This window comes from Salvelinus fontinalis, chromosome 28, assembly GCF_029448725.1.
Source record: "Salvelinus fontinalis isolate EN_2023a chromosome 28, ASM2944872v1, whole genome shotgun sequence".
Lineage (NCBI taxonomy): Eukaryota > Metazoa > Chordata > Actinopteri > Salmoniformes > Salmonidae > Salvelinus > Salvelinus fontinalis.
Window position 1 is genome coordinate 12,459,435 of NC_074692.1, and position 16,754 is coordinate 12,476,188.

Sequence of the window (16,754 nt, forward strand, 5' to 3'; positions counted from 1 at the left end):
GGTCGAGCGGCCAGCTCTAGGTAGAGTCTTGGTGGTTCCAAACGTCTTCCTTTTAAGAATGATGGCCACTGTGTTTTGTGGGGACAGTCAATGCTGCAGAATATTTTTGGTACCCGTCCCCAGATCTGTCGCTCGACATAATCCTGTCTGAGCTCTACGGACAACTCATGGCTTGGTTTTTGCTCTGACATGCACAGTCAACTGTGGGACCTTATATAGACAGGTGTGTGCCATTCTAAATAATGTCCAATCAATTGAATTTACCACAGGTGGACTCCTATCCAGTTGTAGAAACATCTCAAGGATGATAAACGTAAACAGGATGCACTTGAGCTCAATTTTGAGTCTCATAGCAAAGGATCTAAATACTTTTATTTTTATTTTTATACATTTGCAAACATTTCTAACAACTTGTTTCTTCTTTGTCATTATGGGGTATTGTGTGTAAATTGATGAGGATTTTTTATTTTATTTTTTTTAAATCCGTTTTAGAATAAGGCTGTAATGTAACAAAATGTGGAGAAAGTCAAGGGATCTGAATACTTTCCGAATGCACTGTGTGTGTGTATGTTATGTTGGCTGTGGTTTGAGTGACATGTTGCCTATTGGTCCACATATTTCATTATAGTGATTGTGTTCCCCATACTCAATATAAATGTTTATACATATGTCTTGTGTATTTGATGTATTGACACAGGGCTCACCCCCTGCTAAAATAAAGGTTAAATAAAACAAGTAATAGTAAACTGACTTAACTGAGAAAAAAAAATCCTCAATAGTGGTAGAGATGACCTCTGGGAGCCAACTCTAAAGAGACCACGTTCAAGCCCTTCATCCCCCACTCATTCAAAAGTAGGAACTGGTTCCTCCAGTCTGACCCCTGCTGCTTTCTCTGGCTCCACCCCCACCAGGCCATCTAGAGGTGTGAAGCGGCCAGCCCAGAAGCGGAAGAGGGCCAGTGCACGGGGGCAACTACCACCGAGGGAGAGGACTGTTGGCACACTGTACTAGAGGATGACGTGGTGCCACTTCCACCAACATTTCAACCTAAAAGGTAGCCAGGACCTCAGCTGGACATGACTGGAAAGTACAGCCCCCTTCATCTTTGTGTTACCTTATTTTTTAATTAACATAACTATAGAGAACATACAAAAATGTTATGTACTTACATTAATCAATTGACCAATTCAGCCACTTGGAGGCCACTTGGCTACATTTGGGCAAACTCATGAGGGACATCTGGGAGACTTCATACTAAATATTATGTAGCTCACTAGGGCTGGGCGATATGACGATATATATCGTGTGACGATAGAAAAACGTCTATGGTTTCATATTACGCTTTATCATTTATTTTGTTGTGTCGCAAATCACACTCTTTACGGCAATAGTTTTCATCCATTGGACGTCGCTTTGCGTTCTGAAATTTGCAACACAAACAAACATGGAGGAGAGTGAACGTGACACAGAGCACGGAGACCGTACCTAAAATAAGGGCCACTTTGGTCGCATGGACGAGGTTTGGGTATGAAAAGTCCGACACGGACCAGACCCAACAACAGGCTCAAACACCACTAACCACTTTTACCACCTACGCAAGAATCATGTGAAACAGTATGGAGAGAGTCTACGGATGAGACCCAAAAAAGTACAGTCGAGTGCTCAAAACAAACCCAGACTCATACGTTGCAAGAGGCTTTTGCCCGCGACACAGCTTATGGCAAAGAATCATGAAGATGGAAGGAGATAACAGCTGCCATAACAACTTACATCTGCAAAGACATGGCCCCAATTTACACGGTTGAGAAACTGGGGTTTCGTGAGTTGGTGCTAACACTCGACCCTAGGTACCAAATGCTAATACCTTTATTTGTTGAGTATAATTCAAAATGTAATAAGAAATAGGCCTTTACATGTGGTCATTTTAGATAAACTATTTATTCATTCAATTAACAGAAAATGTGTATATCATGATATGTATCGTTATATGAAATGACCTATCGGGATATGAGATTTTGGCCATATCGCCCAGCACTAGCTCTCACATTCTTGAATATATCGGTCTGAAACTTTTCACACACACTGTTGCCCTGTTGTGGACAACATCTAAATTATCCCCAGCTTCCTATCTCAATGTATAGCCTTTCTTTTGCATTTCAAAGATGATGCAATAAAATTCCCAAGTTGTTGTTTCATTTGATGTTTTACCAGATCTATTGTGTTATATTCTCCTACATTAATTTCACATCTCCACAAACTTCAAAGTATTTCCTTTAAAATAGTATCACGAATATGCAACAGTGTGTGTGCAAAGTCATTGACTATAGCTCAGTATTCAACACCATAGTACCCTCCAAGCACATCATTAAGCTCGGGCCCTGGGTCTGAACCCCGCCCTGTGCAACTGGGTCCTGGATTTCCTGACGGGCCGCCCCTCAGGTGGTGAAGGTATTTAACAACACCTCCACTTCGCTGATCCTCAACACAGGGGCCGCACAAGGGTGCGTGCTTAGCCCCCTCCTGCACTCCCTGTTCACCCATGATTGCGTGGCCACGCACGCCTTCTACTTAATCAAGTTTGCAGACAACACAACAATAGTAGCGTGGTGCTGTCTGCCGAACGCATCACCAGGGGCAAACCATCTGCCCTCCAGGACACTTACAGAACCCAATGTCACTGGAAGGCCAAAAAGATCATCAAGGACAACAACCACCCGAGCCACTGCCTGTTCACCTCGCTCATCATCCAGAAGGGGAGGTCAGTACAGGTGCATTAAAGCTGGGACCGAGAGACTGAAAAACAGCTTCTATCTCAAGGCCATCAGACTGTTAAATAGCCATCACTAGTACCTTAGAGGCTGCTGCCCTATATACATAGACTTGAAATCACTGGCCACTTTAATAATGGAACACTCGGTAACTAATAAATTGACATATTTTGCATTACTCATCTCATATGTATATACTATTCTACTCTACTGTATTTTAGTCTATGCCGCGCCGACATTGCTCGTCCAAATATTTATATATTCTTAATTCCATTCATTTTCTTTAGATTTGTGTGTATTGTTGTGAAATTGTTAGATATTACTTGTTAGATACTACTGCACCGTTGGAGCTAGAAACAAGCATTTAGCTACACCCGCAATAACATCTGCTAAACGTGTATGTGGCCAATCAAATTCGATTTGATCCTTGCCTCAGGTCCTGAGCTACAGCCAGTTAGATTTGGGTATGTCATTTTAGTCGGATATTGAGATGAAGGGTTCTAACCAGAAGAGGTTCTAATTTGTTTTTATAAAGAGAAATGCCATGGTGGCCACGGCACAATTTAGAAGTAGCCCAAAAACCAGCAACCAATACATTTTCACCAGGACATAATTTTCAAAGTAGTCCAAGCTGCAGGAAAACCGCAGACATGGCAACACTGGTGCATGTGCACATGAAATAAAGGGTAGCTACACAAATCAAAATGTATTAGTTTTTCAAAAGTGGTCCCCTGGTGTGATTAAAACATTAAAATGTGTGATTTTCAGAGCAAAAACCTTTCTCCTTGCGGTATCGTGATACTAAACCTGGTATAGAAGTCAAACTTCTGGTATCGTGACAACACAAACATATGGTAATCATCCTCCTCATCACTCACCTCCAAAGAGTATAGGCTCCTCCACCTTCACCCACTGAGAGCTGGGCATGGCCACCAGAGCCCCCTTCTCCCTTCGCATTAAGCACATGGTGATGAGGTCACCGACTGCATACTGCCTGGTTTCCATCGCAACCACACTGCAGTGAGACATGAGGGGATAGAGTGCGTTATTCACCATTTACAACCATTATATTTTCTTTCCCAAAGGTGGCGATACAGAATGTTCTAATAGGGCTGTTTAACATCTCTCTAACCTTTTGAGGTCATCAGAGTGCACAGACTCATAGCAGATGGGGCACTTGGACCAGCTCTTGTCACTGAGAGACAGGTAGTGCAGCATGCATGGCCAGCAGAAGATATGGCCACAGCGGGTGATATGGGCCGCTACCGGGGGGTAGAGGCAGATGGGGCAGGAGGGCACCTCATGACTGTAGATGCGCTGGAGGGGGGAAATAATAGATGCAATAAAAGTCCAATTAGGAGGTGGAGATTTCAAGCGAAAGAGAGGGCTGATGTACGGAACCTACCACTTGCTGCACACAGTCCCAGTTCACCAGAGTGTCTGGGTCAGTGAAGTGAGCCTTGTAGTCCTGGTCATCGGTCACCACAAACTGGCAACTAAGGCAAAAGGAGACCAAAAAGTTAATAAACACCAAACTAACAATTCAACAAGCCTTCTGTCATACTGTACAAGAAATATTTGAATTGAGAGGGCGCTCACTTGGCCTGCAGGAAAAGCTCCTTGTTGAAGGGCTTATGCTTGTGGCCCCACTTGTTGCGGCGGCCCCAGCAGGAGTGTCCTTCTCCTCCTAGACCACCATGGCCCACACGAGGCTCAAAGGTGAAGTTGAGCAAGTGGTTTAGACTGATCTTTTTAGGTCCAGCAAACTGAGCCGGGCTGAACTCAGCCTGGCGGCACTCTGCTACCTGAGGGAAGGGAGAAAATTAGTAGAACCCGACTTTCCTGGTTCACAGGCAGGAATAATAATATTCCTATGGGTTGATGCTGCCTTGTTTCTACCAATCAGTGACTCAAACCATTCTAGCATATAAATATTCACTGTAATAAGTGCTATTTAAGAGCTAACAAGATCCCAAAGTTGGAATATACAAGTATAGGGCCGAACAAAGCTCTCTTAAATAGGCTTATGTAGGTTATTCCATAGCCAACAACAGATTCATGTTTTTGTTATCTTGTGAATGCTCACCTCTTCACATCTTCCTCCACCTGTAACGCCATACTGCCGGGATCCACCTCTCTGGGGAGGTCTCTTGTCAAAATTCTTGCTTTTCTGTGAATTGGTGCGACGAGGGCCAGGGAAACTGTCACTCTTGGGAACGGAGGGCTCTCGCTTGCGGCTGTAGCGCTTAGAACCTCCATTATTCTTACCATCTGGGGAGAATCACAGGGGAAAATAAGGGGATTTATCATTCCAGCAGGATCATCAGCAATTCTATTTGCATTATCATTGCTTTTCTCATGCTCACTGTTGCGGGGCACTGTGATGTAAAGTAGAAATTAACTTGTACCAGCTTGTAGCCTAAATCAACCAAGGGAAGGGTGAAGATTATGCAGATCTTGCTGATATTATTACTGTTGTACCAAATACCTCTCTGAAAGACACCAAAGCAGAAAGGCATATTGGTAAAAGGTAAACATATCCTGCCGGTCCTCTAGTTTAAAAAAAAGCTAATCTTTAGAACCCACATGACTAGTATAGGGTGGGCCATGTCATGTGCACTTATCAGCACAAGCCAGAGCAAGTCAAGTCATACTTGCACACAAGTGATAGATCACTCTAAAATGACCTGTTATGTGTGTAGATCCTGTTACATGCCTCAATCCCAAATGAATGGCAAAGATACAGTCTACAACAGTGGTCAGCAACCGGTCGACCCCTACCTAAACCATTTTATATTTCAACTTCAAATGAGGTAGAGATTAGAGGTCGACCGATTATGATTTTTTAATGCCGGTACCGATTATTGGAGGACCAAAAAAGCCGATACAGATTAAATCGGGTGATTTTTAAAATGTATTTTATTTGTAATAATGACAATTACAACAATACTGAATGAACACTTATTTTAACTTAATATAATACATCAATAAAAATCTATTTAGCCTCAAATAAATAATGAAACATGTTCAATTTGGTTTAAATAGTGCAAAAACAAAGTGTTGGAGAAGAAAGTAAAAGTGCAATATGTGCCATGTAAAAAAGCTAATGTTTAAGTTCCTTGCTCAGAACATGAGAACATATGAAAGCCGGTGGTTCCTTTTAACATGAGTCTTCAATATTCCAAGGTAAGAGGTTTTAGGTTGTAGTTAATATAGTATTTATAGGACTATTTCTCTCTATACCATTTGTATTTCATATACCTTTGACTATTGGATGTTCTTATAGGCACTATAGTATTGCCAGTGTAACAGTATAGCCAGGAACACAACGACAACAGCCACACTCGAAGCAGCATTACCCATCGCTCCACAAAAGCCGCGGCCCTTGCAGAGCAAGGGGAATAACTACTCCAAGTCTCAGAGCGAGTGACATTTGAAACGCTATTAGCGCGCACCCCGCTAACTAGCTAGCCATTTCACATCGGTTACACCAGCCATTAGGCTGATAGGCTTGAAGTCATAAACAGCGCTGTGCTTGCAGAGAGCTGCTGGGAAAACGCACAAAAGTGCTGTTTGAATGAATGCTTACGAGCCTGCTGCTGCCATCGCTCAGTCAGACTGCTCTATCAAATCATAGACTTAATTATAACACACAGAGATACGAGCCTTTGGTCATTAATATGGTAAAATCCGGAAACTATCATTTTGAAAACAAAACGTGAAAAAACGGAACCGTTCGGTATTTTATCCAACGGGTGGCATCCCTAAGTCTAAATATTCTTGTTACATTGCACAACCTTCAATGTTCTGTCATAATTACGTAAAATTCTGGCAAATTAGTTCGCAACGAGCCAGGCGGCCCAAACTGTTGCATATACCCTGACTCTGCGTGCAATGAACGCAAGAGAAGTGACACAATTTCACCTGGTTAATATTGCCGGCTAACCTGGATTTCTTTTAGCTAAATATGCAGGTTTAAAAATATATACTTCTGTGTATTGATTTTAAGAAAGGCATTGGTGTTTATGGTTAGGTACAGTCGTCCAACGATTGTGCTTTTTTCGCAAATGAGCTTTTGTTAAATCATCCCCCAGCGTTGCATTGATTATATGCAACGCAGGACACGCTAGATAAACTAGTAATATCATCAACAATGTGTAGTTATAACTAGTGATTATGATTGATTGTTTTTTAAGATAAGTTTAATGCTAGCTAGCTAGCAACTTACCGTGGCTTCTACTGCATTCGCGTAACAGGCAGTCAGTCTCCTTGTGGAGTGCAACGAGAGGCAGGTGGTTATAGCGTTGGACTAGTTAACTGTAAGGTTGCAAGATTGGATCCCCCGAGCTGACAAGGTGAAAATCTGTCGTTCTGCTCCTGAACAAGGCAGTTAACCCACCGTTCCTAAATCGGTGCCCAAAAATACAGATTTCCGATTGTTATGAAAACTTGAAATCGGCCCTAATTAAATCAGCCATTCCCATTAAATCGGTCGACCTCTAGTAGAGATGTCCCAAAGATCACAGATAGCGGAGGGAGGGAGAGCTATGCTGCTATAACAGCCTCCACTCTTCTGGGAAGGCTTTCCACTAGATGATGGAACATTGCTCCAGGGACTTACTTCCATTCAGCCACAAGAGCATTAGTGAGGTCGGGCACAGATGTTGGGAGATTAGGCCTGGTTCCAATTCAAACCAAAGATGTTCGATAAGGTTGAGGTTAGGGCTCTGTGCAGGCCAGTCAAGTTCTTTCACACCTCTCTCAAACCATTTCTGTAACACCTCGCTTTGTGCACAGGGGCATTGTCATGCTGAAACAGGAAAGGTCCTTCGCCAAACTTTTGCCACAAAGTAAGAAGCACAGAATCGTCTAGAATGTCATTGTATGCTGTAGCATTAAGATTTCCCTTCACTGGAACCAAGGGTCCAAGCTCAAACCATGAAAAACAGCCCCAGACCATTAATCCTCCTCCGCCAAACTTTACAGTTGGCACTATGCATCAGGGCAGGTAACGATCTCCTGGCATCTGCCAAACCCAGATTCATCTGTTGGACTGCCAGATTGTGAAGTGATTCATTACTCCAGAGAACGCATTTCCACTGCTCCAGTCTAACGGCGGCGAGTTTTACATCACTCCAGCCGACGTATGGCCTTACGCGTGGTGATCTTAGGCTTGTGCTTGGCCGTGGAAACCCATTTCATGAAGCTCCCGATGAACAGTTCTTGTGCTGACGTTGCGTCTAGAGGCAGTTTGGAACTTGCTAGTGAGTGTGGTGTGGCCTACCACTTCACGCCTGAGCCTACTACTTCACAAGAACAGCACTTGCAGTTGACCGGGGAAGCTCTAGCAGGGCAGAAACTTGACAAACTGACTTGTTGGAAAGGTGGCATCCTATGACGGTGCCACACTGAAAGTCACTGAGCTCTTTAGTAAGGCCACTCAACTGCCAATGTTTGTCTATGGAGATCGCATGGCTGTGCTCTTGATTTTATACACCTGTCTCTGAAATAGTAAAATCCACTAATTTGAAGGGTTGTCCACATACCTTTGTACATAGTGTATAATATGGCCTGATAAGAATATTGGCAAGTCAAGCATAGCCAATATGCTGTGATAATGTATTAGGCCTAATGCACAAACCTCATTCCTACAGAACTGTATTTGTTTTGTTTATGTTGCATAGGCTTGTTTTTTTAAAGTCATGTTCAAAAGAAATTATATTAGAGCGGTAGACCCCGGCTTGCTTTTTGACTGCGAAAGTGATCTTGACTCAAAAGATTGGTGATCACTGTTCTACAACGACGAAATGAGATGTCATCCACTGTCGTAAGGCCTATAATTAGCTAACTTAACTCCTCCAGCCTCTATGGACGACTGTACAAAAATACAAAATTTATATTCTGTATATGCATGAAACAGACACTTGGAATAATTTTCTCCTCAACGGAGGGTCACATATAGCAGTTATGAAACAGCCCACCTTAGCCTGTTTGGACAATAGTTTACCTGTGGTTAGATATCAGTAACATATTGAAAAGGCTTATATACATGAAATTCAACGCAATGTGCAGAAATCATTATGCACCCGACTCTTGGTGAATGTTTCAATGCTCTGTCAAAAGGCACGACTTACATCTCCTCCAATATCACGTAAAGAAACCAGCCCTACCACTAGGCCCTGCAACGCAGCGTGGATCAGAGTATGTGAGCGGAGCGTGCCCAATGTGACTGCCGCGTGGCGCGAGATTCCCAAAGGCTGGAGCGTCGGCCTCCATTGGCCTGAATTGAAGCCGCCTGCTTCAATTTCGCTCCAGTAGTTCTCACTTCACGAGCTCAGGGCATGCCCGCCACAGCATGCATTTGTAGTCTACTTGTGTGCTGCGAATAGCCCCTTGCTTTAGCTACTGTCATGGAGTTCCCTAAATATTTTCATAAAGAAACTGATAAAAAAATCAAGGTAACTTATAAAGATCAGGACCAAGAGCAAGAGAGAAGGTGCGGTGATGTAGTGTCCACAACTAAAGAATAATTGTGGAATCTGAAAATACACTTATCTGAAGTATAATGTGCACGTAGTAAGTACACTATGCTAAAAGAAAGGAATGAGGTGGGTAGATAAATACTTTGCTAGAATGGCACACAAACTACAAATCAGATCTCTTAAACATTTTGTTATATTATCTATACAATAGGCCATAACTGATTTTGGCCCAATAAGCCTGGCATATTTGATTGGGTTATTTAGCCAATTAAACAACTATGCCCAGCCTGTGCCCAGCCTGGCAAGAACGCCCAAAAAAGGGTGTTTAGCATCCCCAGCGGCTCTGCAAGTGTGTAGAGAATATTCTTCGCTGCTGACCTGCTCTCCAGGCACCATCGCATGAGCCTGAAGTCACAGATGGGCCAAACTCATGATTCTGAAAATAAATTCAAAAGGAAAGTCATTTTTTATTTAATTTGTATTTAAATTCTAAGTAAGTCACAGCCTATATGCGCAATGTATAGAATGTAATGATTTAATACTATGAAATGTGCTTCATGTCCCTACCAACCTATTGTGTCGCACTTGCAACTGCTTCAATATATTTCTTTGTAGGCTATAGCCTTAAAATAATATAGCCTAAATAATTAATTTTCATTCCTTCTTAGGCTCACTGTCTGGCTCCTGACCCATTTAGTGTTTATGCTGTTAAATATGACACGTAGTCTATTGAAATGATGGTCACTTCTTACATTCACCTTCATGTTTTTTCAATTACTTTTCATTCAAATCCATATGGTTTGGTTTCAATACCTTAAAACCAACTTGGTAGGTCCAGGTAGTCACAAAAACAGATGGGGGCCGGTTCAATTGTGATCTTAATGAGTGGAGCAAATTCAGAGAAGGAGTTTTTTCCCCCTGTGAGCGTGGAGTGGTTTTTAGGAAAGACATGGACATACATGGAGCGCAAGCACGAGCGGGAGTTCCAACCGCTCAACTCTGCTCACACGCTCTGGCTTGGATGACCAGTGTGTTGTGAATAACAATGGTGGAATTGGCAGTTCACCTTCAAAATAAAAGTCCCCCACTGAACTGATGCAAACGTATAAAAACTGTAATCGTGCACCTGTACTAGACACTAAACAAAGTTGAAATGTTGATGTATAAATTCACCAAAAGACAATAGTTAATTTGACACAAAAAAATGTAAGAAATCTGTTGAAAGTGCACTGTGGATGTATTATACTTCAGAATTGCATTAGGGACATACAGTACCAGTCAAACGTTTGGACACCTACTCATTCAAGGGTTTTTCTTTATTTTTACATAGTAGAATAATAGTGAAGACATCAAAACTATGAAATAACACATATGGAATCATGTAGTAACCACATTTTTTTAACAATTCAAAATATATTTGAGATTCTTCAAAGTAGCCACCCTTTGCCTTGACAGCTTTGCACACTCTTGGCATTCTCTCAAACAGCTTCATGAGGTAGTCAACTGGAATGCATTTCAATTAACAGGTGTGGCTTGTTAAAAGTCAATTTTTGGAATTTCTTTTAATCTTAATGGGTTCGAGCCAATCAGTTATGTTGTGACAAGGTAGGGGGGGGTATACAGAAGATGGTTCTTTACCAAACAGGGCTAAGTCCATATTATGGCAAGAATAGCTCAAATAAGCAAAGAGAAACGACAGTCCATCATTACTTTAAGACATGAAGGTCAGTCAATAAGGAAAATTAAGAAATTTGAAATTTTCTTCAAGTGCAGTCACAAAAACCATCAAGCGCTATGATGAAACTTGCTCTCCTGATGACCACCACAGGAAAGGAAGATCCAGAGTTACCTCTGCTGCAGAGGATAAGTTCATTAAAAAGTTACCAGCCTCAGAAAAAAGAGAAGACATGTAATCGCCAATTAACTGCACCTCAGATTGCAGCCCAAATAATTGCTTTAAAGTTCAAGTAACAGGCACATCTCAACATCAACTATTCAGAGGAGTGCGTAAATCAGGCCGTCATGGTCAAATTGCTGCAAAGAAACCGCTATTAAAAGGACACCAGTAAGAAGTGACTTCCTTGGGCAAAGAAACACGAGCAATGGATATTAGACCGATGGAAATCGGTCCTTTGGACTGATGAGTCCAAATTTGAGAATTTGTTCCAACCGCCGTGTCTTTGTGAGACGCAGAGTAGGTGAACGGATGATCTCTGCATGTTTTGTTCCCACCCTGAAGCATGGAGGAGGTGGTGTGATGGTGCTTTGCTGGTGACACTGTGATTTATTTGGAATTCAAGGCTTACTTAACCAGCATGGCTACCATAACATTCTGCTGTGAAACGCCATCCCATCTGGTTTGCGCTTAGTAGGACTATCATTTGTTTTTCAACAGGACAATGACACAAAAAACACATCCAGGCAGTGTAAGGGCTATTTGACCAAGAAGGAGAGTGATGGAGTGCTGCATCAGATGACCTGGCCTCCACAATCACCTGACCTCAACCCAATTGAGATGGGTTGGGATGAGTCGGACCGCAGAGTGAAGGAAAAGCAGCCAACATGTGCTCAGCATATGTGGGAACTCCTTCAAGACTGTTGGAAAAGCACTTCAGGTGAAGCTGGTTGAGAGAATGCCAAGAGGTGCAAAGCTGTCATCAAGGCAAATGGTGGCTACTTTGAAGATTCTCAAATACACTTTTTTGGTTACTACATGATTCCATGTGTTATTTCATAGTTTTGATGTCTTCGCTATTATTCTACAATATAGAAAATAGTAAAAATAAAAACCCTTGAATGAGTAGGTGTCCAAACTTTTGACTGGTACTGTATATTGCAATGTATAGCCTTACCCCATTTCATGGACTCGATCCCTAGGTATCAGCCTACTCAGTAACCACGTTTATGCGAGTAAAGCGATACCGTATACAATTTTTTAACTTAAAAACCACGACAGCTGTGATGGAAACAATTCCGGTACAATTTTATAAATGCTGACAGAATGCGAGAAATGGCAGTGGAAACACATTTATGGGCAAATATTGATATAATAACCATCATATCGAAGTAAATTTGGAGTCACGCGATGATAATGTGTGGTCCTTTTACTACAACTCGGGGAAACCATGCAGTTTATTAGGCTACAGATGAAATAAGTTATGAACAACTTCACAGGGTGGTGAACGTGCACGGTGATCCTGCTGCTCCTTTCCAATAAATATCGAGGGTCTTATTCTGGTGACATGATGATCGATGCTTGACTCACTCTTATCTAGGGCTGTGACGGTCATGACATTTTGCCATGCAAAAGACTGCCGGTGTCATGGTAATTGCCCGTTAATTAACAAACACATTTAGCATCTCCAGGTCTCCACGCCTTTGGAACAGCTACATAAAAGTAGATGTCTGATAAATTCATTTCATATACACCATTAAAATAAATACATTTTCTTAGGCAAGTCTAAAGAAACATGACAAAAAATGGATTTCAGAATAACAGAATATTGTATGTTATCTGGTTATGTGCAACAGAGGACGACAATTCACATTTATGTTACTTGTACAGTATTCTCATTTTTACTTTCAAAGGGAAAAGAAAAAAAATTATGAATGTTGGGTTCTTACATTTCCCACAATCCCACCCTGTACAAAACAACATGCAGATGTCTCATCCGGGTCTGTCGTGCCTATTGTGTTTATTGGACATTAATTTTGCATTGTACAGCCTTACCCCATTTCATGGACCCAATATTCATAGGTAAGGCTGTACATTGCAATATGAATGTCCAATACACAGAATAGACTGACTGGGAAGGTGATTTTCCACAGGTTTGTTCCACCTCAAAAAGCACTTTAAGAGGATTGACACCAACCATCTCAGATTGTTCTGAAATCGTTCACCCAAAATGACATTAGTTTCCTTACCTTGACAATAGACTGCTTACAGGGTATGACTGCAACCCATGGTTTGGTTTTGTTGCCCACTGTTTCAAATGCTAACTTCTTGGCATTTGTAGCACAAATCTAATGCAAGTCAATGGTATCTATATTAGCATTTCAAAACTTTATGGTCAAATCATTAAGTATCTAAAAATTGTTACTTATAGATCAGGGATTGGCAAATTGGGGCCCGCGGCAATTACACCTTGCATATTCTACTATTCTAACTTGCAACAGTAAATTGAGACTCTCTCTCCCCAGTCAGTCTCAATATACTTTGCAATTTAGAATACGCAAGGTGTAATTTCAATTTCATTGTGCATCAGCAGTTCTTCTCTTGTTATGTAACACGGAACCCAAACCGGCTGCGTGTGTGCATACATTTATTTTGTCCCCCCACACCAAACGCGATCACGACACGCAGGTTAAAATATCAAAACAAACTCTGAACCAATTACATTAATTTGTGGACAGGTCAAAAAGCATGAAACATTTATGGCAATTTAGCTAGCTAGCTAGCTTGCACTTGCTAATTTGTCCCATTTACCTAGCTTGCTGTTGCTAGCCAATTTGCCCTGGGATATAAACATTGAGTTATTTTACCTGAAATGCACAAGGTCCTCTACTCCGACAATTAATCCACACACAAAACGTTCAACCGAATCGTTTATAGTCATCTCTCCTCCTTCCAGGCATTCTCTTCTTTGAACTTATATGGTGATTGGCATCTAAACTTTCATAGTATTACCACGACGACCGACAACACAGTTCATCTTTCAATCACCCACATGGGTATAACCAATGAGGGGATAGCACGTGGGTACCTGCTTCTATAAACCAATGAGGAGATGGGAGAGGCAGGACTTGCACTGCGATCTACGTCACAAATAGAACTGAATTCTATTTTAGCCCATGGCAACACAGACGCTCGTTGACATGCGCGAGCAGTATGGGTGCAATAATTTAATAATATTGATTTCTAAATATATTTTGCAACACGAGCGGTGTAGTCAGGGTATAAGTCACTGACAGTCACTCAATTAGCCCATGTCTGCACATTTTTTTGAGATTGTTTAGTTTAGATAGCTGGCCGCTAGCCAAACTTGTAGTTGGCCTAATTATTATTGAATTACCGATCAGGGGTCCACCATTGAATTAGTTAGTCACTGACGAACTGACTAAGTTGATATCGGGATTTGACATGGGTTTCAACGCCACCATCAACCTGAATATCTCATGAAAAACGTCATATTTCTCTACACCCTATGGCAAAAAGTATAGAACTGCAGGAAATTGGCTTTAAAACCACAAATGTTCCTCTGTCCCATGGCAAAATGAGTAGAATTACATGAAATTAATTATAAAATTGCAGAATATTCTCCCTCCCCATTTCAAAATGTGTAGAATTACAGCCAACATGCTTTAAAAACCACAACATTTTCTCTACTTCCCATGGCAAAGTGTAGAAATGCACATTTAAAAAAATATATATAAATCAATAAAGTCACTCCCAGCTGTCAAGAAGGGGTAGCTAAAATGTTTTGCTCACATGGTGGGGACGGGGGAGCCTCATTATGATTTCAGATGTTGTGTCCCCCATCCCAATCAAAGTTGCCCATCCCCTTTATAGATCATTTGGTTACGAAGCACAAAAGCACTAATATAGATACCACTGATTTGTGCCACAAATGCAAAAATGTTAGCATTTGAAACAGTGACAATGTTACCAAAACATGGGTTGCAGTCATACCTTGTCCATAGAGCATTTACATGGTAAGGAAACCAAAATGTTATTTGGTTAAACAAAACACCTAATAGAAGGAACAGCTCCTTCTAGTGGTCAGAAGCTGGTCATTATAGGTATATATCCCCTTCTACAAACTGAAATTATTAATTTCACCGATGGGGGGGGGGGGGTGACATCACCAAATTCACGAGAAGACATTACACAGGATGAAGAAACAATACTCCAAGCCGCAGTTCCAAACTACTTCAGACATACGAGAACTGATACTCTATACTTGTTGTTCGGTTGGGATTGGCGTGGGGTGGTCCGTGGGTGTCTTTTGACCAGTTCTTTGGAGTCATCATGTCTTACTCATTGTTATAAAAAAGTTTGGTCCAAAACAGATGTTAGGTACTGGGCATATATTTATTGAATATTATAATAATCCTACAAACAAAAAAATTGTCACTGGATGCAATCACTTTGCTTAATTTCTCAGAGATCAAATTACATTTCAACAAAATAATATTACTGGAATCCTCATCTTTTCTGTTCTATCACAGAATCAATTTCAGAGCAATCTGAGATGGTGGGTGTTATGGCTAATGACATGGAATAACCCCACAGTTACACTATATCTAAGAAGCTAATAATTGTATAAACTCTTTAGAATTGTAATCTGTGGGTGTCATTTAGTAGGCCGATTAGCCGTTACCTATGGACCTTGTGTCGCTCTACTCCGTGACTCCCAAAGACTACAATTCTAAACCAGCTAGAAGGAGATTGGCTAGGATTTAGTTCGAATTAGAAAAGCAATTGATTAATGTTCACCTGTTTTCGGTTTAGATTCTCCAGGTGTTGGGCCTGTAGAACTCGAACGGGGCGGAACTTTGTTGCTGTTGGCATTGCTGTTTGGATTCTTCTCCATGGTTGTGTCCTTTCTGCGAGAGGTATTTAGGCCGAGCTCCGGGGAGAGAGCGTCCGAACTCCCTAGCATTAAATGGGACAAAGGGAGAGGAGAGTGGATTGTAGCGAGTGCGGGTCAGGCAGCGAAGGCCCTGTCTAAGTTCGGTCAAACTGGGAGACTCCATTACGGCGACATTTTGACAACAAAACAAACCAAGAAAAATAGAGACACAATTTAGGCGTCTCAGTAATGGAGGCGGTGTAGAAATTGAGAAAGAAGCGAGGGCTCACACCGCGGGGCCAAGACCCAGGAAAGTTGAGCGTTTTCGCGTTCTGGGAAACACTTGGCCCCAAAAAGGCGTTGACCGTTCTCCAAAGAATGGAAAACGGACAATTGTGAAGTTATCCCCCAAAAATATATTATCTAACGGACGAGCTAAAACTAATGGCGACAAGTCGCCAAACAGGAACCACAGAGACCCGGATGAGACGTTTGCGCGTTGTTGTTTTGTACAGGGTGGGATTGTGGGAAATGTAGTAGGAACCCAACATCCGTATTGTTTGTGTTTCTTTCTGAAAGTAAAAATGAAAATACAAGTAACATACATGTGAATACTAGTTCAGAGTAAATTGTCGTCGCCCTCATTGTGGCCCTTCTCTATATGTTTGAGGAAAAAGTGGCAGTATGGTTGGCTAGCTCTGGAAAACCCAAAGGGGGGATACATATACCCAGACCTTGAGTTCTCAATTGAATGTACCGCATGGACTACAGCTGGATCAATGAAGAAATTGGAGGGGAGGAAGTGTAGTCACGGTTGGAGTCAGTGTTCTTGAAAATACAGCTGGGTGTAACGTTCCTAAAACATTAAGTATATATTTTGTAATTGATTTAAAATATATACACACACTTTACAAAAATATAAAACACATGTT

The 16,754-nt window shown here is 41.6% G+C and overlaps 1 protein-coding gene across 1 annotated transcript in view; it reads right to left on the reverse strand.

Moving 5' to 3' along the window:
- rnf10 (ring finger protein 10) overlaps positions 1 to 16,316 on the reverse strand; it is a 30,173-nt gene extending 13,857 nt beyond the window's left edge. Inside the window, exons 1-6 of the mRNA XM_055886618.1 lie at positions 15,747 to 16,316; positions 4,855 to 5,039; positions 4,368 to 4,573; positions 4,174 to 4,264; positions 3,901 to 4,085; positions 3,647 to 3,783 (exon numbers count right to left, since the gene is read on the reverse strand). Coding sequence (XP_055742593.1) covers positions 3,647 to 3,783; positions 3,901 to 4,085; positions 4,174 to 4,264; positions 4,368 to 4,573; positions 4,855 to 5,039; positions 15,747 to 15,912 — 970 coding nt within the window. The 5' untranslated portion in view covers positions 15,913 to 16,316. The remainder of the gene's footprint in view (positions 1 to 3,646; positions 3,784 to 3,900; positions 4,086 to 4,173; positions 4,265 to 4,367; positions 4,574 to 4,854; positions 5,040 to 15,746) is intronic.
- Between the last annotated feature and the right edge of the window lie 438 nt (positions 16,317 to 16,754).